Genomic DNA, 22,937 nt, shown 5'->3' with positions numbered 1-22,937 from the left:
TGTAAGCAGGACGCCTGCCAGGCCAGTTCATAAGTATGCGTGGCATAGGTGAGTGGTGAGCAGTCCTATGGATGGGATGAGGGCATAGGTGTGTGAGAGAATGAATAGTGATGTCCCTTGAACAGGCAACGAGTGAGGTCCCTGTGGATGTGTGATGGGTTTGTGAGTGTGAGTTGAAAGTGATGAGAAGAATGACTTGCCCTGTGGAAAGGAGGAGATCATTCATCCTCTTGCGGCACTGGTTGGCTGTCCTCTTTTGCAGGGTGTTGTTGCTGACCGCAAGCTGGATCGGTGATGTTGTTGCCCATCCTGCAGCCAGAGCGGGGGTAGAGGACATCACAGCGAGCCTCCATTGCATCCAAAAGGTGCTTGAAGGATACGTCAATAAATCTGGGGCTGTAGTCCTTTTGCCTATTGGCACCATGTCTTCCATGCAGCAGTCATTCGCTGGAAGCACTGAGAGGTGTGTGTGCGACTGCACTTTATATATGGCGCCCGGTGTGATAAAGCATTGAGGTGATGGTGTAGTGGGCGAATGCCAACCCGCCCACCACCGAAATGGCGTGTTTCCTGGGAATGCATAATTAATGTGGTGGGATTGGAACGATACGGCATGAGAATCCGTCAATGTGGCTGACAGGTAAAACGTCGTATTTCCTGCCCACTGCTGCACCTAGTACAAATCTGGGATGATTCCTCCCATTACCTCTCCCATCATCATATATATGTAATTTGCTATTTTCCCTCATATATTCTGTTACATTTTTGTTCATACATCTTTGCTAACGTTTCTTCAGCTGCAACTTTTCATCATGTTCTGTGCTTCTAATTTATAGTGGTATTCGTGACATACCTTTGTATTCCTTTAAGTTTATGTAATCTTTTGCTTCTGGCTACCCATGTCCTTTGAATTGTTGACAGTATTCACTGTACAATGACAAATTCTCATACTTACTTTCCCTTTGCATATTTAAGGAGCAATTCTCCCCAGTCAAAAATATTCTTATAACACACAGTTACAGGATTTACAAGGACTTGAAATTGATGCCATAACCAAAATGTATCCTGATAATGTTGATCTGTTGGCTAGGATCATTCCACAGCTGGATTAATAAACTTTCTGATACTTACACTATTTAAGTTACTTATTAGCTGTCCCATATATGGTACAAGAACGTCACTTCAGGTGTATTGTGATTATCTGTTTTTTTTTAAACTGAAGTTAATTGTTCCTTTTTTCAGGAATTGCATGTGTCATTATTTTTGGCCAACAAATATGCATTTATCCTGTTTTCAGAAAAAATAAGAATTTTGCTCCCTCAGAACCACGCAATGTGATTTTTTTTTACTTATTTAAAATTACAGTAGCAATTTGTGACCATATTACCTGGTGGTTTCATCTCTAATTATCATTCAGCCAAAGTCAACATTTTTAATAAATCTAATAAATATTAACATATCCCGAACACAATTCCCCTGAAATAGAAAAAAAGGAAATCATTTATTGCTCAGTAGCTTCTGTTAGATATACATTGAATTTAAAAGGAATTCATTTGATCAGTTGATTCCCACTAACATATATCATCCAAATATTATCAAGTTATATCTGACAAAACCAACTGAGATAATTTGTTGAAGACGAAGAAATACCTGAGACTTCTATGTAGTTCATTTTGACCTTTGTTAATATTACAAAATTAATTTCTAAGCAGAAACAAATGTATTGGGTCTGTCAAAAAAAGATGAATACAATCCTTTAAAGCCATTTTGTCTTTAATTCATCAGCGTGCATGCTTGCAGCTTGACATATACAAGTCTACTGTCAGAGCTTCAGATATTTTTAAGAAATGGTGTTGCATATAAAATATAAATAAGCTGTGATATGTGCAAATTTAATTTATCCTGAACACGTCCTGAATTAGCTGAGCTTATGGACATACCCATTGTATTTTATGTCTGTTTGTCTATGCTGTGCTGTACTACACCAGAGGCGGAAATTGCACTTTATATTTCAGATTTGTCCTTTTCCTATCATCTGAGGAAATTTGCCGATTAGAAGAGTTTTACCTCTATTAAGTCTGAATCTCCTTCAAGCTTCTGATAGACTGGCCCTAACAGCAGCCGCTTTACTTCTTTACAGGCACCATCCATCAGCCTGACATGGCTGCCGATGGGCCAGTCATATTGTCTATATTTCATACACAAACATCAGAGCTGCTGACAGCACTTTGCACACTAGGAAATTGCTTCTGCTGTGAACGGAATTTAAAACAGAGTTGCTTGTGCTCCAGTATGTGTTTATGACCTTAGGAATAGAAGTGTTGTCGTGAATAGATAATGTTGTGATGTTCATGTATATTATCTATCGCTTGCTTTTGAGTTACAGTTTCAGTGCATTTCTTTTTATTGATTAAATATGTTGTTTATTACATTGCTACCAACTAAAATTGCTTTATCCTGATACATCGTGGACTTTTCAAAATCTGGATTTTGCTTTATTTAAATATCGTAGCAGAAACCACTGGGGAGCGGAAGTTCATTATTTATTGCTCAAAAGTTCAAAACAAATATATTAAAAAACGTATTATATAAAATCCTGCATTGCAGAGCCCAGTTCAGTGATGTAGAAAGCTCAATATAGCTGTGGATACAGATAAAACCTTAATGCATCTGCAGTACTTTCCGAGATAACTGCTGAAAGAATATTGGAAAATTTGTTATGAGGAAAGACTTTAAAATCAAAGTACTTAAAAAAGGGAATCTTTTTTGTGCACTTTATGTAAAATTTCTTTATTTTTTCATAATGAATGTCAGTATGGTAAAATAATGTTCCTCTTTGGCTCATTGAATAAAAATGAGCACATTATCCACTGTATTTGGAGTCTTGTTATTTTGCAGGTAATTACAGTTTCAGTAAACTCTCTCCACAGCTGATGCACAAGTGACACTTCTGGGAATTAAGCATCAAGACAATTCCTATAAAGTATCTATTGCATCATTTCATATTTCACCCCAAACCACAGAATTGTGAATTTAAGGTGACTGTAAGTTGCAACTCCCTTAAAGTTCACCCACCATACCATTCTCAGAATTTCACAGACAACTGGTTATCACAATTTACTTTTATTCCCATTTGGATTAATCTCCCAAAGCCTTGACCTTTATTTATTCAGGAAGGCAAAGTTAAAGTCTTTTGGTTAAACTTTTCAACCTTGAAGCTGGTTTATGTATTTCCAAGTTAGATCTCATATTGACTTTTATCCTCTCTAACAGAAAGCAAGCATGGAATTCTACATTGACATCCATGCTCATTCAACTATGATGAATGGATTTATGTATGGAAACATCTTTGAGGATGAAGAGAGGTTCCAGAGGCAAGCAGTCTTTCCCAGGCTTCTGTGCCAAAATGCTGAAGATTTTTCATTTGTAAGCAGTTTTTCTTTAATTACTAGAATAGTTATTTCATGGGCTTACCAGACTTTTACAGGTCTGTTTTCACTTCAGCAGTGGCAACTTTCTTAGCTTGAGGTTTTTATTATTTATTTAGAAAATATTTCATTCATACTACAGGAATTTGTCCATAATTAATGGATATGTCTTTGGTAAAGTAACTCCCATTACACAACAATTAATAAGTAACCACGGGGAAGAATGTATTTAGATCCTATGTGTAGCTGAATTATCAATGCATTTTAGAAAGACAGATTCATGATTAACTTCCCCATTCAATAAAACCATTAATTAAACTCTACTTGTGTCTGTGATTAATCACTTAGCACTACGCTGTACTCAAAGTAACTAATTACTTAGTGCTAGAATGAAAATACTGAAAAATAGCTTTCATACAGCAAAATAGTAGTAGAATTTATTACTAAAAGAACTAAAGCATATTTATATTTCATCTACTTGCAAAACTCCATTTTTTCCCTGGAATATGTTGACTGTTTTCTTTAACAATGGTCTGAATGTGCTGTACCAAGATTTTTACAAAGGGATTTTTGTGGGTGTTGCTGTTGATTGTTTAATATGCAAATTGAAGCTCTGCAAAAACCCTGAGCATGTAGATTTGAAGTTGACTCTTAGATTAAACATGTCACTGAAGTGTAACATTTTACCTTGAGGGGAGAAAAACTTGATCTAGTGCATTACACTCACAGCCAGATACCTCCTGTTGACTGAGCACTAGGTTGGCAGTGACATCAAAGTCTTAGCAAGGACAACAGTTCTAGAAAGGTACACACACAAAAAAAAGGAGAAAGTCAAGTCGATATAGATAGAAGTCAAGGAAATTATATACAACAAAGTAATACAAAATTTGTACAAATCAATTTCCTCTGATCCTTCCTACACAAACAAATTAACCCATCCAGTGAAGATCAGTTTCTACTGACCCTTGGGCTTCTCTGTTCTGGCATGAACTGGCTGTACACACTCAGACTAATTTCTAGGCTAGAGTGACAAGAACTGAGGGCAGAATTTTCCGTGCCCGCCGCGTCGGATGTGTTTGGCAGCATAAGTGGAAAATATGGCAAGAAAGCCAAAAAGCAGTTTCACGCTACCGTGAAACTAGATTGCAATTGTTCGCTCCACCAATCAATGGAGGGCTGCGTTTCCCACCTTTGGATGTCATGGTAGTACACATGTGTGTCATTATAAGCCCAACCTGCTGGAATCATCCCCCCACGCTGGATCATCCAGGCACGTCAGTGTGATTGCACACCGACTTGTTTCACATATAAGGTGTGCACTTGGTGGGCTGCACTTCAAGGGAAATGCAGAGGTGAGTGCACCGTAACATTGCACAGCGCTCACCAGGGTCGCCTGTTGGACTTCAAGTTTGAGGCACCGCACATTTAGGTGAGGGCACAGGCAAGTCAGTTTTTCCCAGCGACCATTTGGTGCTGAGGCAAGGCCTGCCCTATGGTTGAGGTGAGTTGGGAGGGGGGGGCAGGGGTGTAAGGGCTGCCCTGCAGTTGAGGCAAGTTGGAGGAGTGGGGTAAGGGCTGCACTGTGGCTGAGGAGAGTTGGGGTGGTGCAAGGGCTGCACTGCAGCTGAGGCGAGTTGGGGTGGTGCAAGGGCTGCACTGTGGTTGAGGCGACTTCGGGGGGAAAGGGCTGCTCTGCAGTTGAGGTGACTTGGAGGGTGCAAATGATGCACTGTGGTTGTGGCATCTTGGGGGATGTACAAGGGCTGCACTGTGGTTGATGGTAGTGCACAAGCACTTGCGGGGGGGGGGCGGAAGGGAAGTGGTCACACATTAGGGAATCCTTGTATAAAGTGACCATTCCTCCACAGCTGAGACAGGTCAGGCATAGCCACATTGACATGCTTGGAGTCAGGCCTCTAGCTTATCACTCAAGCAATGCAGATGCATGATATTGCCACCAAATATTCCTGAACTTCTCAGCCCTCGGGCATAGACTGCAAACTAATGAGCATTTTAGTGGACAGCAGAACAGTTGGGCAGCTGGGTATGTTGTACAATCTCCTTGTAAAGCTGGCCATGGAGCAGTCACTGGTGGAGGTGCTCACAGCCCCTTGCAATGTTATAATTCAGGTTTGGACCAGTCTCACCCATGGTTCAAGCTAACAGTGCAGCCTTGCTGTACACAGCATGCAGTCCAGTGGGCAAAGCTGCTGCCAATCAGTCAGGTGGAGTGGGGCTGAGGTGGGTGCGGTCATAGGCAGCCATGCAGCGCCCTAAACTCTGGCTATCCAAGTGGTGGCCAGCACTCACTGGAATGTGTTAAGGAGCCTTCAGGCTTAAGCAAGAGAGATTCTTAGAACATCCAAGCTAACCCAAGTGTTTCTGTCTTTCATCCTGCAGGAGGAATGCCCAAGGATCATGGAGCTTGGTGACCTAGCTATATGCCTCGTGGAGTACAGAGAGCAGAGACAAAGCAGAAGAGAGCAACGGAGGCACCTGGTTGTGCAGAGGGAGGAGCAGCACCCTCAGGAAGAAGGGGCGGCTGGGGCTCCCGCACATGCTGCTGAAGAACCAGTGAGCCGTCACTGTTCGGTACCTCGCTAGACCCATGGTCTATACAAGCCACCTTTAATTCCTGCAGATCATCAAGAACCAGTGTAGCCGAAGACTGTGCATGTCCAGGGAAGTGGTCAGTCACATCTGCCAGCTGCTGCAGATTTGGTGCCACAGGGACATGGAGGGCATCCACTGCCCATGGCAGTGAAAGTGACCACGACACTCAGTTTTTACACCAGTGCCTCCTTTTAGGACTCCACAGATGATCTCTGTGTGATATTACAAGCCTCCACCCACATATGCTTCCATGAGGTCATGGACACCATCTTCACCAGGGCACACAACTTTGTGCGTTTTGCCCAGAACCTGGAAAGCCAGGATGCAAGATTGGATTTGCCCAGATCTCAGGTTCTCCATATGTGCAGGATGCCATCGACTACACTCATGTGGCACTCAGATCTCTGTCGTAACAGGCAGTCAACTAAATCAACCGCAAGGGCTTCCATTCGCTGTATGTGCAGCTGGTGTGCAACCACCACAAAGGCATCTTGCAAGTCTGCATGCAGTTTCCAGGGAATGTCCATAATTCCTACATTCTCAGTCACTCACAGATCCCTGATGTCTTCCAGGGTCCACACAGGCTGCAGGGATGGCTTCTCCGGGACAAGGGCTATCCACAGAGGATGTGGCTGATGACACACATGGGGCGGCCTCAGACTGCAGCAGACCAAAAGTATAACGAGGCTCATGCTGCAACTCACAACTTGGTGGAGCAAACCATCAGGATGTTGAAAATGAGGTTCCAGTGCTGGGACTGGTCTGGTGAAGCCCTGCAATACAGTCCAGAGTGGGTGTCTTGCATCATTGTCACCTGCTTTACCCTTTGCAACCTGGCATTGCAACGGGGAGAGGAGCTGGCTGAGGAGGAGATGGAGGAATTGGAGGTCTCTTCCCATGAGGGGGATGTCAATGGGGATGAGGGTGAGGAGGTCCTCGCACTGGCTAGACAAGGCAGTCGCGCTCGGGAAGCCCTGATAGCTGCTAGATTTGTAGAGCATGATGACGACATGAAGTGAGGAGACACTATAGGTCCTCAAATTGCACCTATGAACGTTTGACTACAGTCTGGCTTATGGCAGCATGCATACCCTCTGTGAGAATGCTTCTGTCATGGAGGCAAAGTGGAGGGCCTAATAGTTGCTAGATTGCAGGTGGATGTTGGTGACATGCAGTGAAGACACTCCATAGATCTTCACATAGCTTCAGAGAATGCTGACTCCTATCTGGCTGAGGACAACTCACTTGTGCTCAGCAATCAGGGTCATATTATGGAGACGCAGCCATGAAACTTTAAAAGCACCTGATCCTTTGTCCACTTTCAGTACTTGAGCCCTTCAGGAGCACAGAGTCACTGGTCACAGATGCTGATGAGATGGGGGCCAACCCCACTTTAAAGGTGCTGAGTGCACATAGATAGAATGACACAACTCTGTAACGCCTGCCCACGATATTCTGGCAGCAATGATAAGCACCATCGAGGTGCATGCATCAGTAATGTGTCCAATGAGTGTGAGGCTGGACCATACTTTGGTTTAAAGGCTGCACATAGCACAGGGAAGACGCCCTAGATTAAGCCACCTGCCTTTATATTTTGCAGGAACCATGGTTTCACCTCTGAGTGACACAAACACTACTCATCAGAACAGTGAGCCATAGACAGGGAGACATGCTTGAGAGTTGTTGACAATAGTGAACATTATGTACAAGTGATTAACACTCATGCCCAGGCTGTGAAACTACATCTTCTTAACCTTCCTAATCTTGCCACTATGTCTTGGTGCCCCCGGACATCCACAGCAGAGGTGGAGGCAGCCTGCTGACTGGAATGCTCTGTCAATAAGAGGTGAAGTTGATACAGCAAGTGATGTGAAGCAGAAAGCGGATATTGTGAAGGAGTGGGAGATTGCACCATCTAGTTTGTCTATGATTATGAAACACAAGGTGAGCATCTTGGAACTGTTTGACAAACAGGAATTCTCCCCAGCAAGGAAGTGGATGAGAACGGCTGCATATCCTGAGGTTGAAGAAGCTCCACTATATGGTTCAAAGCAGCCCGAGCAGGGAACGTTCCTATCTCCAGTCCAATCCTGCAGGAAAAGACAGTCACCCTGGCAAAGAAGTTGGGCCATGTGAGGTTCACCTGCAGCAACGGATGGCTGGACCAATTCAAGATAAGGCATGACATCATCTTCTGGACGGTAAGTGGTGAGGGTGCAGCACTTACAATAGCAATGACAGATGATTGGTTCCGAAATGGTCTTGCCCACATCTTGAATGTGTATGCAGCAAGAGACATTTTTAACATGGATGAAAGGGGACTGTTTTACCATCTTTGCCAGATTGCTCTTTGATGTTTAAAGGTGAAACGTGTAATGGTGGAAAGCAGAGAAAGGAATGCATACCTGCTATGGTCTGTGCCAACATGGATGGCACCAAAAAGCTGCCACTTCTTGTGGTAAGAAAGTCCAAGAAGCCACATTGTTTAGTGAATGTCAAGACACTACCCATGCAGTATGAAGCTAACAAAAACACCTGGCTGATCTCCAGCACTTTTGAGGCATGGATCAGGAAAGTGGACAAAGTGTATCAATGAAAGAAAAGGAAGATTATCATCATCAGGCAATTTCCACACACACCCTGACATCGCTGGCTGAAGAGTGCCAAACTGTTCTTCATGCCTCCCAACACCACAGCTATCACAGCCAAGCTCCAGTCAATGGATAAGGGGGTGATTGGGAACCTGAAAACCCTCTACAGATGGCAGTTGATTTCTTAGGTTATTGAGGTCATTGATAAGAAGCAGGAGTTCAATCTACTGTACAAAAGGCCATGTTCATGAAAAAAGCATGGAAGATGGTGACGGAAGTCACAATTGCCAACCGAATGCACCAGACTGGGTTCAAACAGGTTCTGACTGCACAAGACGTTGAAAGTGAGGAGGAGCATGTTGAGGCCAACCAACCTGATGATGAGGCACTTTTCACTTGGCTGTGGGAGGCCAGCATGGAGTTCCAACAGGGACAATCATGAAAGCTTACATGGAGGTGGATGATGCTGTACAATGCATGATAGACCTGACAGATGATGCCATTGTAGATGCAGTACATTCTTCACTTGAGGAGCCCCAGAAGGCCAATGACCCTGAAGAGTCTGATGAGTGCCCATCTGCTGCTTCCTTGGTTGAGCAAAGGCTGCAGAGAAGCTCTCAATTTCCCACTGCTGCACGAAAGCACAGAAAGCATATTTGACTGCATTGATGACATGGTGGATTGTGCACATCCATAAACAGTATGCTAAGCAGAAAAAGATTACAGAGATTTTCCAGAGCTGACTGCTGGCCTTTTTCAATGTAAAACCCCAGCCTTTTGCAAGAGCAAGTCATTGTAAGGTGTGAACAAATTGAATAAAGACTCTTTCACACATTACTGATTTACTGTGTTTTCATTTGGTATTTGAGTCTGTTATTTTTGACATAGACTGTGTTTGTAGGGGTATCAGGTTACATAGAAAGGCATTCATGCGGGAATGGCACCTTCTTGGCTTTTACGAAGTTCAGTTTAACATGGACTTGGAAGCGGATCCCCTGGGATTTGACTCATTGAGATTTTTCTGTCGTTAACCAGAATTTACATGCGATTGAATGAAATTTTACAGGGCATTTTGTATCTCACATATGGTGCATGGGAATCATGGGCCTTCAGAGTACTGATGGGTTAAAGGTGGCTGCAATGAGGTGAGGCCTCTGTGCTGCCTCTGGCAGCCAGCCATTTTGAAAGGCTAATATGCTGGCTTGAGGGATAACAGTGGGGAGTAGAAGCCATTGCCAGTCAACAGCTGAAGGCCTCTAAGAGAAGAAGCTGCAGCAGGAGGTGGTCAAGGAAGGTTGGTATCAGTAGGGCATGGTTGTGTTAGGATGCCATAGGCAACAGGGGTAGGGAGGTTGACAATCAGCAAGGGATGCAGAGGTGCAGCTGCACGTGCTTCCAAAGGGAGTAGCAAGGGGAGGGTTCTAGGGGATATTGACTGCAAGAATAGCACAAGAGAAGGGGGGCGAAGCCAATTGGCTCGGCACAGATCCACCCAGTCTTCCTGGCTCTCCCCATGAGGAGGAGGAACAGCATAGAAGGAGGGAGGACTAGTCATCTGTAGCTGCAAAGCAGGAGCAGCAAGAGAGCCAGCCTCCAAATGGTCAGGTCAGAGAAGCACACATAGGAGAGTGACAACAGCCTGCTGCTTGAAGAGGGACCTATCAGGGGAGAGAGTGTACTGGACTCAACACAACTATCTGCATATGTCCAAGTGCTAGTGTCAGTGAAGAATGAGACACTCAAGGAAGACCATCATGAACTTATGTACCTTGCTGCAGGCTGAGCTGTGACCCAGGGGCCTTGTTGAATAACTAGTGTCCATGGCCCTGAAGATCACTGTGGCACTCAACATTTACACATGCAGATCTGTTCAGGGATGCACTGTGTGAAATCTCCCAGGCTGTGGGCCATCACTGCATCAGAGAGGTGACCAATACCATGTTCAAGAAGGCTGGCAACAATGTATGCTACCAAACTGATCTTGACAGTCAGGGGAGAGAGCCATCAACTTCAGGGATTTGCTGGATTCTCCCAGGTGCATGGTACAAACATGGCCATCAAGGCTCCTGTGGACCAAGCCTTCAACAGCAGAAGAGCTTCCATTCGATCCATGCCTGAATAGTCTGCAACCACCAAATCAGGACCCTTCAGGTAGACTCATAGACTCATAGGCATTTACAGCACAGAAGGAGGCCATTCAGCCCATCATGTCCGCACCAGTCACAAAGACCTGACTACACTAATCCCATTTTCCAGCGCTTCGCCCATAGCCCTGGAGATTATGGCAACACAAGTAAATATCTAAATACTTGTTAAATGTTGTGAGAGTTTCTGACTCAACTGCCCTTTCAGGCAGTGTGTTCCAGACTCCCACCACCCTCTGGGTGAAAAAAATTCTCCTCAATTTCCCTTTTAGCCTTCTACCTCTTACCTTAAATCTATGCCCCCTGGTGGAAAAAGTGCCTTCCTATCTACCCAATCTACGCCCCTCATAATCTTATACACCTCTATCAAGTCCCCTCTCAACCTTTGTTGCTCCAATGAAAACAACCCCAGCCTATCTAATCTTTCCTCATAGCTCAGACTCTCTAGATCAGGTAGCATCCTACTAAATCCCCTCTGTACCCTCTCCAGTACAATCACATCCTTCCTATAATCCGGTGACCAGAACTGCACACAGTACTCCAGTTGTGGCCTAACCAGCTTTTTATACAGTTCCAGAATAACCCCCTGCTCTTGTATTCTACAGCCTTGGCTAATAAAGGCAAGTATCCCATATGCCTTCTTAACCACCTCATCGACCTGCCCTGCTACCTTCAGGGATCTGTGGATATGAACACCAAGGTCCCTCTGATGTTCAGTACTTTCCAGGGTCCTACCATTCATAGTGTAATCCCTTGCCTTGCTAGCTGTCTCCAGTCCATTACATCACACTTTTCCGGGTTGAATTCCATTTGCCACTGCTCTGCCCGCCTGACTAGTCCACTGATACCCTCCTGCAGTTTACGACTATCCTCCTCACTATTTACCATCCTACCAATTTTTGTGTCATCCATGAACTTCTTGATCAAATCTCCTACATTTAAGTCCACAAACAGCAAGGGCCCCAGCACTGAGTCCTGCCAAACCCCACTGGAAACAGACTTCCAGTCACAGAAACACCCTCTACCATCACCCTCTGCTTCCTGCCTCTCAGCCAATTTTGGATCTAACATGACACTTTGCTTTGGATCCCATGGGCTCTTACTTTCTTGAACAGTCTGCCACGAGGGACCTTATCAAAAGGCTTTCGAAAGTCCATGTGGACCACATCAAAGGCATTACCCTCATTAACACTCCTGGTTACTTCCTCAAAAAGTTCGATCAAATTTGTCAAACACGCCTTTCCCTTAAAAAATCCAAGCTGACCATCCCTGATTCATCCATGTCTATCCAAGTGCAGATATATGTGGTCCCTCTGAATTCTTTCTAGTAACTTCCTCACCACCGAAGTTAGATTGACTGGCCTGTAATTTCCTGGTAAATCCCTTCCTTCTTTTTTTAATAACGGGACAACATTAGCAGTCCTCCAGTCCTCTGGCACCTCACCTGTGGCCAGAGAGGATTTGAAAATTACTGCCAGGGCCCCTGATATCTCTTTCCTTGCCTCCCTCAACAGCCTAGGCTACAACTTATCTGGGCCTACAGATTTATCCACTTTTAAGGCTACTAAACCCGCTTGTGCCACCGCTCTCTCTATGTTAATTTCTTCTAATATTGCACAGTCCTCCAGCCTGATGTCTATCCCTGTGTTGTCCTTTTCCGTTGTGAAGACCGATGCAGAGTATTCATTGAGGACTGTAACCATGTCTTCCGAGTCCACACACATTATCTCTTTGGTCCCTAATTGGCCACACTCTTTCCCTAGTTATTCTTTTGCTGTTTATGTATTTTTAAAAAACGTTTGAGCTTTCCTTTATTCTACCCACCAATGCTTTCTCATGCACTCTCTTGGATTTTCTAATTTCCTTTTTAAATTTCCCGCCTGCACTTTTTATACTCCACTAGGGACTCTGTCATATTGAGCCCTCAATATCTGCCATAAGCTTCTCTTTTTTTCTTAATCCTAACCTTTATGTCCCTTGACATCCAGGGTTCTCCAGGCTTGGTCCCCCCCTTTGTCTTTATGGGAACATATTTGCCCTGTACTCTCGCTATTTCCTCCTTGAATGCCTCCCACTACTCTGACACAATTTTATCTGCAAGTAGCTGCTCCCAGTTCACTTGGGCCAAATCGTGTCTCATCTTAGTAAAGTTAACCTTTCCCCAGTTTAGAACTTATATTCCCGACCCAACCTTATCATTTTCCATAACTATCCTAAATCTAACTGAATTATGGTCACTATCTCCAAAATGCTTCCCTACTGATATGCCTTCCACCAGCCTGGGCTCAGTTCCCAATATTAGGTCCAGAACTGCGCCCTCCCTTGCTGGGCTTTCTACGTGCTGGCTAAAAAGTTCTCCTGGATGCAACTTAAGAATTTTGCTCCCTCCCTACTTTGCACACTAAAACTATCCCAGGTAATATTTGGGCAGTTAAAATCCCCTACTATTACTGCCTTATTATTCTTACATTTCTCTGAAATTTGATTTCAAATTTGATCTCTATTCTCCATGACTGATGGCGGGCCTATAGTACACACCCAACAGCGTGTTTTCCTCTTTTGTGTTTTTTACTTCTACCCTATATGGCCTCATTTGTTGATCCTTCCAAAATATCATCCCTCCTCACTGCTATAATTGATTCCTGTGTGTGCCCCTTCCCGGGAGGTAGCCATGACACAACTTTTTCAGTGCATATAATGAACCGGGTGCTGGGCAATGCGGATTGAGATGAACAAGGCAACATCCACATTAAGGTAAGGTTTTATTGCACTGATATTGAAAGGTCATCAGGCTTACAAGGAAGAGGTATGTATGAGATTGTCTTGAGCCATCCTTTTGCATCATTTCCCCTTGCCTCTGGTACAAGGGCTTCCTCATCCTGTGCCACATGTTCAGCAGACTCCTCCACATCCTCCTTGTTGGGTGAGGAATGGTAATCAATGATGTTCTCATAATGCTAGCTTTCCCCCTCTGCAGTGCTAGATTGTGCAATGCATTGCAGCCACCATTATCCGCAAAACCCTCACTGGGGCATACAGAAAGACTCCACCAAATCGGTTTAGGCACCTAAATCTCATCTTCAGTAGACCAAGGGCCAGCTTGATGGTCGCTCAGGTGGAACCTATATACTTCAACAGTCCCAGGTGCTACAGCTTTTCTGGCCTTCAGCACGTCTTCAGGAATGGATTCTTGTGGACAAGGGCTACGTATTGAAGGCTTGGCTACTCAAGCCCATGAAGAACCCTCACACTACAGAAGAGGAGAGGTACAAGACCTGCCACAGCTACCCCAGCAGGTCAGGTGTGGAGGAGGCTGCTGAGCAGGCAGCACAAGATGAGGAACCCCTTGCATCGGAGATGTTGGGCATTGAGAGGTGCGCAAAGAGGGCTCAAGATGATCTCATACATACCCATTTCTTGTAACCATAATGCCCTATCAATATCAGTGCAATTATCTTAATGTGGACTACCTGTTGCCTCTTTCATCTCACACTTCATCTCCTCACCCTATGCTTCACCATGTGGACTGACAAAGGTGAGAGACTGACCAGATGCGGACAACTCCAACACCAACAGCTCACCTGAGGGAGCAAGGATATATTTGACAGATGACAGGGCAGCAAGAAATTCATGGATGGCTAACGACTGTACTTATGACACCGCTGTATCATGCCTTAATAGGTGCAGAGCCTAAACGCCCCTGAACCCAAGAGCATCTAGGTGTTTTTTTATATGCTTACGTATGCTCCCATGAAGCTTGCAGCTGAAATGGAGGCAGGCTGCTGAACGTGATGCCCCATGCCCTAGGATCACCGTTCTCTGGCTTCCTGATGTGAGGCCTGGAGGGCTCTGGTCTGCTGAGGGACTCCTGCACAGGTGCAGAAACATCCTCTGCTATCGCAATTCATGGAGCTGGGGTCAATGGCAAAGGAACCCCTCTACCCAGTGCCCAGAGTGCACTGGGAGGAGCCCCCAAATGCAGAAAGCCACCACGCCTCCTCTCTTGAAAGGCACATTTGTACCTCCCTGCAGGACAAGGACATGGTAGAGATCCGAGGTGACTTGCACCTATCCAGCTTTGCCAGTGCCATATTGAATTCATAGAAAGGGGATGTATGCAGCTCTGTGCACGTCACCGGCATCCACTAACTAGTCTGCTGGATTTGGTTCTCCATAAGTATTGCCAGACTCTGAGCTGAGACACAGCAGCACTCATGGCCTGGATGGACTACTCCATCACCTGCGCATGGCTATACATAGCCTCTGGTAGCTCTGCCAGATGTTTCCTTACCTCATGCTTCAACTCCAGACGGTACCATGTTGTCTCAACTCCTTGTGGTGCCTTATTAGCCTGGGGTCAGCATGGGCCTGGCTTCCCACCGTCTCTGGCTGTCAATGACCTCGGCTATCACAGCATCTGTCCACTGCTCCGGTGCGTCTATGACCCTGAACCTAATCACGAACACATTCCCATCAACATGAGAGTATCTGTGCTGGTGGAAGGTGTGGGGAATGATGTGATGGTGTAACATCTGAGGATCATTTCTCCTCCTCAGAGGTGGATGGCTGTGGCTGTCCATCCTTCTGGAGTGCCAAGACCTGCATGAGAGAACATAAACATTTAGGGGTCCAGGGCTCCACATCTCCTCAACCCAGCCATGCCTGATGTGGACTCCAGAAGTGCTGTGGTGGACACATGAGCACCATGCCTCCTTACTCTGTTAGATTAACACTGCTGTTTCACCACCTGCGATTGTGCCACAGCCCACAAGGCAGCAGCTCCTTCTCTGCAGTTGTCAGAGTACTAATATCTTGGATGCCTCCACGAGTCTTCACATCCTTCTTGTTATGATTTGTCCACTTATCCTGCAAGCAGAAGGAGGAACAGTGTCGGTTTTCTCATCAAGACTAGCACAGCATTTATGCTGGTGGCAGCCCTTTGGCCTGTGATGGGGGCTCAGTAATGCTTCCTCCTTACATCCACTCCAAAGGAGCGTAGTGGGAGTGAGCAAAGAAACAGGGCTGGCTGTCGCCACGCCATCGCCATGATTCAGAAAGGATTTGCTAATGCTGTACCCTCTTGCAATGCTTGAGCGGTCACTCTCCTCCTCATCTTGCGCAGCAGCCTACATTGCCACAGGAAAACCCCAAAGAAGAAAGTGGTATGGAGGAATTGCCCTGATGGAGTGAAAGAGGTATTTGTTCAATTTGTGGCATTGATCCAGTTTGGCAAGGGGGTGAGGAGGGGGGTGCGGGGTGGCGGCGGGTGGTGGGTGTTGGGACCGCACAGCTACGGACCTCCTCTGTAATCTCCATCCAGTCTTGTTTGGTCAAGAAGGAGGGTATTTCCTTGCAGTGCCTTGCTTTGTCCTTGCAGCCTGGAGGAAAATGTGCCGGAAGGCATCACTAGATCATGGGGCTACCCAGTGCTTTCCTTCCAGCAAGTGGCTGCAGACACCCAGGCCATTCCTTGGGTCCTCAGCTGAGCTACAAGTGTTCAGGAATCTCACAACACTGCCACAGGGCTGGAGGAGTTCAGAGTGCAGCCACAGGGCTGGAGGAGGTCAGTGTGCAGCCACAGTGCCGGAGGAGGTCAGTGTGCAGCCACAGAGCTGGAGGAGTTCAGAGTGCAGCCAGAGGGATAGAGGAGTCCAGAGTGCAGCCAGAGGGCTGGAGGAGGTCAGAGTGCAGCCACAAGCATGGAGGATTTTAGGTTGCAGCCACAGTGTTCTTCAGCACTGTTGCTGAGGGGATCCACAGCAGTGCTGGCAGCCCTTTGAGGATAGCATCAATGATGTGAAGCACTTCATTGCCTGTCCCCCTTCATCCATTGGATGGGCCCCACGCCTCCAGGCCAATAATTGGCTGCTACATAACTGCTGATACGGCAACAGTATCTCTTTCTAGTGCCACTGTTGAGATCCATGCCTTGTGCACAAAATTCAGCCCATGTTTTGGCATTGGATTGATGACAGTCATAATTGAAATCATCCGAGTATCAAACTGAGGAAGAATGAATATTTTTCTGTCTGCCTCACCTCTAGCTGCCACACCCATCCTGGTCTCCATTAAAATTGCCTTGTTTTTACTTACATGCTTACCAGCAGTCAGTTCACTGTAGAGCAGAGAATTGAATAGATACATCAAAGACTGCTTTATGGTACAAATTGTTGCTGACACTGTATCTAAGTGAATTATGCATTATTTTGTTTGAAATTGATTTGGGGGCTTTTTTTAAAAAGGCATAACAGTTTATATATTTTATTGCATTGTCTGGTTGTGATGCTACCTTTCTTTAAAAACAATAAGGACAATATGGATAAAAGCAAAATACTGCGGATGCTGGAAATCGGAAACAAAAACAGGAAGTGCTGAAAAAACTCAGCAGGTCTAGCATTCCCACTTCTCTTCTGCTCTGAAGAAGGGCCATATGAACTTGAAACATTAAGGACGTTATGGAGATTGGATTAACCATAATGCTGCAATGACAATCATTTGAGCAACTCAAGAATTTACTTGTTTGAATTTAGTCTATTCTAATCTTTATTGTGACCCCTATATAACATTTATAATCTTTATAATCACAAAAATCAAATGTTTTTTTCAATTATATAATTTTTGGTAGAATATCTTGAAACCTTTTTGTTTATCTTAGTTATATAAATCAAAATTAAAGCATTTTTAAATGTTGTACCTTTGCTATAATTGATTAGACAGATTGCCATCATTAGACAAATATTTTTCAGTTTTTGCCAAAATTATCTCCAGGGGGCCACAGTTTTGAGTAAGTTACACCAGAAGACATTCTTTAAAAGAATATTTCCCTCTTAGATTCTGAAGTCTGACCACATGTTGGCTTTGCCAACGTATGCTGGAGATTTCCGAGAGGATATCTAACCCAAGGGAATAATAAAACAAAAAGTAACTGGATTTGTCATCCACCAACTGTTAGAATTCATTTTAAATAAAGAGACATCATAAATTTTATAATGTTATTTCATGTTGTTTATTATTGTGTTATATTTCATGTGACATGTTATTTGTGTCAGAGAATAACATTTAAAAAATTCATTCCTGAAGAAATCAAAATCTTGCTAGCTACAGCAATGACTGTGACAAATTCAAGCATGGCCTTCCTAAAACACATATTTATGGGCAGCAATTAAAACAAAAAATTCCAGTGGGTTGAAATACATGATGGAGAATATTTTAATGTTTTTTTAAAGTATATTAAAATAAAATCATGTCTTTTTTTAAATAGCTATTACTTGAGCAGCAAGATAAAAATGTTTTAGGAACTAGATTAACTAAAACCTTTACTTTAATAAATATGAATTGCCATAAACCAGACTGAAGAAAATAGATTGATCTGCATAATTTCTTTAATTATCTTCTGATAATCCAAATATTGCCATTTTGCATTTTGTTTACCATATAAAATTACCTTGTAGATGAATATGGCACAATATGACTGAAAAAGCAACAACAGAAATTAATGATAGAAAGGTAAATAGAATAGATAGAAAATGTTAATCAAAGTAGTTGGTGGGAATCATCATAATTAGAATCTCCAGTAACTGCTTTCAAATATGCCTGCTACATATATCAAATCCCCCTTTTAATTCAGTTCGGTAAAATGTCAACATCATTTTAAACGGTTAGAATAGAACTGTTTACCTGGCTTCTATTATGTTTCAAATATCTGTTGACATTTCTAATTATCCAGCTTCTTGGATCTTCTGTTATGAGGTAGAAATGGCAATATATAAAAGGGATTAAAGCAAAAAGAAAATCAGAGTTGAAGAATAAATACTGTATAATTTTTGTCATTTGATATTTGTATCTGAAAATTCCACTACAGTAAATATTTCAGAATAGCATATGAATTTATCAACTTTATGGCTAAGAGTGTCCTGTTTCAATGATTATTTGGGGCAGATTAGATGTAGAAGATATGTTTTAGGACTAATGGTTTATGGAAATTAAACCTCTGGGTGTTACAGACTACGTAACTAACAAGCAATGCTGGCAAAAGTGAGTTGTGCTACTCACCACACAGGCTTGTTGTCTTAGCTACTGATCACAAATTTATATCAGTTATACAGTTTAGTAAATACAACATTTTCACTAACCATGATGACTCTAAGGAATATATATTTTTGGACAATATTTTTTAAGCATACACAAAATACATGCACGGTGCAAAACTGAGATTGAGATATGTCAATCAGCATTCAATATGCGTTCAGCTGCTATAAAACCCCCCACCAGTGATACTTTAAGGAATCATCAACTGCATACAGATTAGCTGCTGGTTGTTTCTTCCGGTTGTTGCTTTGATTGTACAGCTGTTGTTATTTAAATTTGTAAAGGTCTGTGGAAAGTGGTATAACAGGTGGTCATGGAGTTTTGCTTACTTCAAAGCTTCTGCGCAAACCAATTGCTCCCAGATATGGAAGTACTTGTGGACATTTCCTTTAGAATGCTGTGTGACCTGGGGAATGTACAGAGGTCACGCAGAACAGGACAAACTGTTGCAGGTGAGAGGAGGGAGAGGAGGATTTTCAACAGGAGGCAGTATCTGTCTAGAGTGTTCAAGGAACAATTCTGTTACCTCAATGAGGAACAATGTATGAGATGTCTGTGCTTCAATAAGGATGTCTTTGCTGCATTCTGCCACCTGCTGAAACCACAACTGCAACCATAGAACAGGGCAAGGACCACATTGTCATGAGCTGTGAACTTTCATATATCTAACTCCTTCCAGGCTGGAACTGGAGATATTTGCAACACCTCGCAATTTGATATACAGTGTTTCATAAGGGAGGTCACTGATGCTCTCTCTCTTCACTGAGAGTTAACTACATTCATTCTCTTTTGCCAGAGGAAGCAGATGGAGCAAGCATATAGCTTTACTAGGATCACAAGCTTCCCCATGATGCAAGGATGCTATTGACTGCATGGATATTGCTTTGCGGGCACTGCATGTTAATTCTGCTCTATACTGAACTCCCAGCTGGTGTGTGATGATAGGCAGAGAATCATGCAGGTCAATGCCCAGAATCCTAGCAGTTGCCATGATGCCTTTATTCTGCAGCAGTAGGGTGTGTAATATGGAATAATCTGATTTATAAATTTGGTTTGAAATGTTCATGTTGTGATGCTTTTATTTTTGCATTGTGCCCAACTGGCTGCTATGATGATCAGTGACAGAGGAACGGTAAGATGTGGGACAGTTAGTGAATGGGAAATTGGGGTTACGGTTACTGGCATCATACTCAGTTGAGTTCTTTATGGACTGCCTGAACAGAAAGGGGCTGTCTTGGTTGTCTCCTCTCTTCCTGTTCCTCCTCCTCATGCTCCTCAGCTACCACAGCAAACCAAAGAGTGACTACTAGACAATAAAAGGTATCCACGTGGCTGATGACACGTGCTGCATGCATACAATGAAAGCCTTGTTGCAACATGAAATGTGATAGAGTAGACTATTCACACATTGAAACAATGCCTCTGCTGCCTGGATTGCTTTGCAGTACTCAGTAGAGTGGGCATCAAGAATCGTGCTGGTCTGCTGCATGCTGCACAATCACACTATCTTGTGGGGGCAGCTCTTGCCACCAGCTATATGGCAAACAGCTCTGGAGCATGTGGAAGAGGAGAAGGAACAGGAACCCCAATTCCTCATGCATCAGAAATCTGACATCTTACCTCCCACCTTCCCTCTGTCACTGATTGTCACAGCGTCTGCTTGGCCCCAATACAAAAATATAAACCACCACAAAGTAAACGTTTCAAACCAAATTAACAAATCAAATAATTCCATTTTGCACACAAAAGTCAACCAATCACCCTTGTGCATTATTTTAGTGCCTGTCTTAAGAATATAAGAAATAAGAGCAGAAGTGGACCAAAATAGCCCCTCAAACTTGTTCCACCATGTAATATGATCATTGCTGATCTTCTGCCTCAACTCCACTTGCCCACCTGCTCCCCACATCCCTGATGTCCTGAGAGACCAAAAATCTGATATCTTATCTTTAAATGTACTGAATGATGGAGTATCCACAACCCTCTGGGGTAGACAATTCCAAAGATTCACAACCCTTTCAATGAAGAAATTTCTCTTTATCTCAGTCTTAAATGATCGACTGTGCTCCCATGTTCTAGAGACCCCAGCCAGGGAAAAAAAAAACCTGTCAGTGTCTATTCTGTCAAGCTCCTTCAGAATGTTGTATGTTTAAATGAGATCACCTCTTATTCTCTAAACTCCAGTGAGCATAAGTCCAATTTATTCAGCCTCCCATCATAGGACAACCCTTTCATCGCAGAAACCAATTTACTGAACAAGTTAGTTTTCCATGTGCCTTTGCCTGTCCTTGACCTTCTATACAGTATTTCACCAATGGCTTTAGCATGGTGGTTGGAAGGCTGCTGACCTTCAGTATGCAAGACTGTGGGTGGAATTGCCCAGATTTGCACTAAGTGCGGTAGCTGGCAGGAAAAAGAGCACTTTACCTGTTGGCCGCAATGGCGGTTTTTCAAACCATATCATCCCAATCCTGCCTCATTAATCATGCACCCTGGGGAAACACGCCCTTTTGCTGGTGGGTGGCCTCTGATTCGCCACCATATCACCACCTCACTGCTTCCTCACGCCAGGCGCCATATGTAAAGCGTAGCCATGCACACACCTTTCTTTGCTTCCAGCCCAGGACGGCTGCACAGAAGACATGGCCCCAAAAAGCAAGAAGACCGCAGCCTCTATTCAGTGACATGTCCCTAGAACGCCTTTTGGACACTGTGGAGGCCCGCCATGATGTCCTCTATGTGCACTCTGGCCACCGGAGGGACAGCAGCAGCCCCAATCCGGCTTCAGAGGCGGTGGCAGTGGTGGTCAATGCCAATGCCCCTGCAAAAGAAGACAGCCATCCAGTGCCGAAAGAGGATAAATGATCTCCACTATTCCGCCAGAGTAAATCACTCTTCTCATCACTCTGAACTTACACACTCACAAACCCATCACACATTCATATGAGCTTCACTCACTGCCAGTTCAAGGGTCATCACCATTCACTCTCTCACACATACCTTCATTGTCCTCATCCCATCCATGGGACTATTCACCACCTACATATGCTAGCCATACTTATCATCTGGCCTGCTTACACTCTCTCAATCTCTATTCATGCAGGACAAGCTGATACCCAACAAGAGGGTGAGGTCACAGACTGATGGCGAAATGCCTGAAATCAAGGTCCTCACAGACTTTGAAAATAGAGTCATACAGCTGGTCGCTGAAGATCTGCACCATTCCTGTGCTGACAGTGAATTTGGCGGTGCTCAACCAAGTGAAGATCCAGCAGTGCAACACCCATTAGACAACCATGCTGTGAGTGATGTGCCCTGTTACATGGGCCACTGTCATGCACTAATTATCTCTCCTTGTTTTCACAAGCACATCTGGGAAACAGCTGAGGGAATCCACGATTCAGGTCCTCGACTCAAGGCCCGAAGACACCTCAGAAGAGGAATCTGCTGAAACCGTCATTGAAGACCCATCACAGCGCTCACCCACACCCTCCATCAACACAGATACATACACATCAGTGGGACCTAGTTTGAGAGTAGGCACAGGGTCACAATCTGGCGAGAACATCACACTGTCTGATCCATAGAGGGCAGCCGCAGGGACTTCCCAGGTTTCCAGCACTCAGAGGACTGCTGGAGGCCAGTAATCTGCTGAGTCCGAGTCAAATGAGGAGCCTCTGGTCTTGGTCATACCTCAGTTGCTGAAGCTGCAAAGGCAAGCTCGGGAACATCAGGAAGGGATGTCCTTTGCACTCCTCAGATTGCAAGACACGAAGAGTCCATCTGCCTTCAGTGTGCCTTCAGTGATAACGCCAGCATGCCAATGCACCAAGGTCAACACTGGTAGGATGGCAGCTGCCATTGAGACCTTGCTCCAGGACGTTGGTCCTGCACTGCTGTGCAAGCTGAACTCCATCGCTGACACCATAGTTGACTTCCAACAGCGTCAATGCGAGAGGGGTGCAGAGCAGCTCAACCTCACTCCAGCTTGCCCTTCTCCTCAAGGAGTAAGCGGGGGGCCCTCATGCACCCATAGGGAGGAGAATCAGCAGGTGCACACCCTGGGGCCATCT

The 22,937-nt window shown here is 44.4% G+C and overlaps 1 protein-coding gene across 1 annotated transcript in view; it reads left to right on the top strand.

The window, feature by feature from the left end:
* Positions 1-22,937, top strand: part of agbl4 (AGBL carboxypeptidase 4) — a 1,082,368-nt gene that overhangs the window by 1,050,959 nt on the left and 8,472 nt on the right. The window contains exon 11 of the mRNA XM_041207821.1: positions 3,274-3,426. Within this exon, the coding sequence (XP_041063755.1) occupies positions 3,274-3,426 (153 nt within the window). The remainder of the gene's footprint in view (positions 1-3,273; positions 3,427-22,937) is intronic.

Source organism: Carcharodon carcharias, chromosome 16 (genome assembly GCF_017639515.1).
Source record: "Carcharodon carcharias isolate sCarCar2 chromosome 16, sCarCar2.pri, whole genome shotgun sequence".
Classification (NCBI taxonomy): Eukaryota; Metazoa; Chordata; class Chondrichthyes; order Lamniformes; family Lamnidae; genus Carcharodon; species Carcharodon carcharias.
This window is presented reverse-complemented; position numbering and strand designations above follow the sequence as displayed.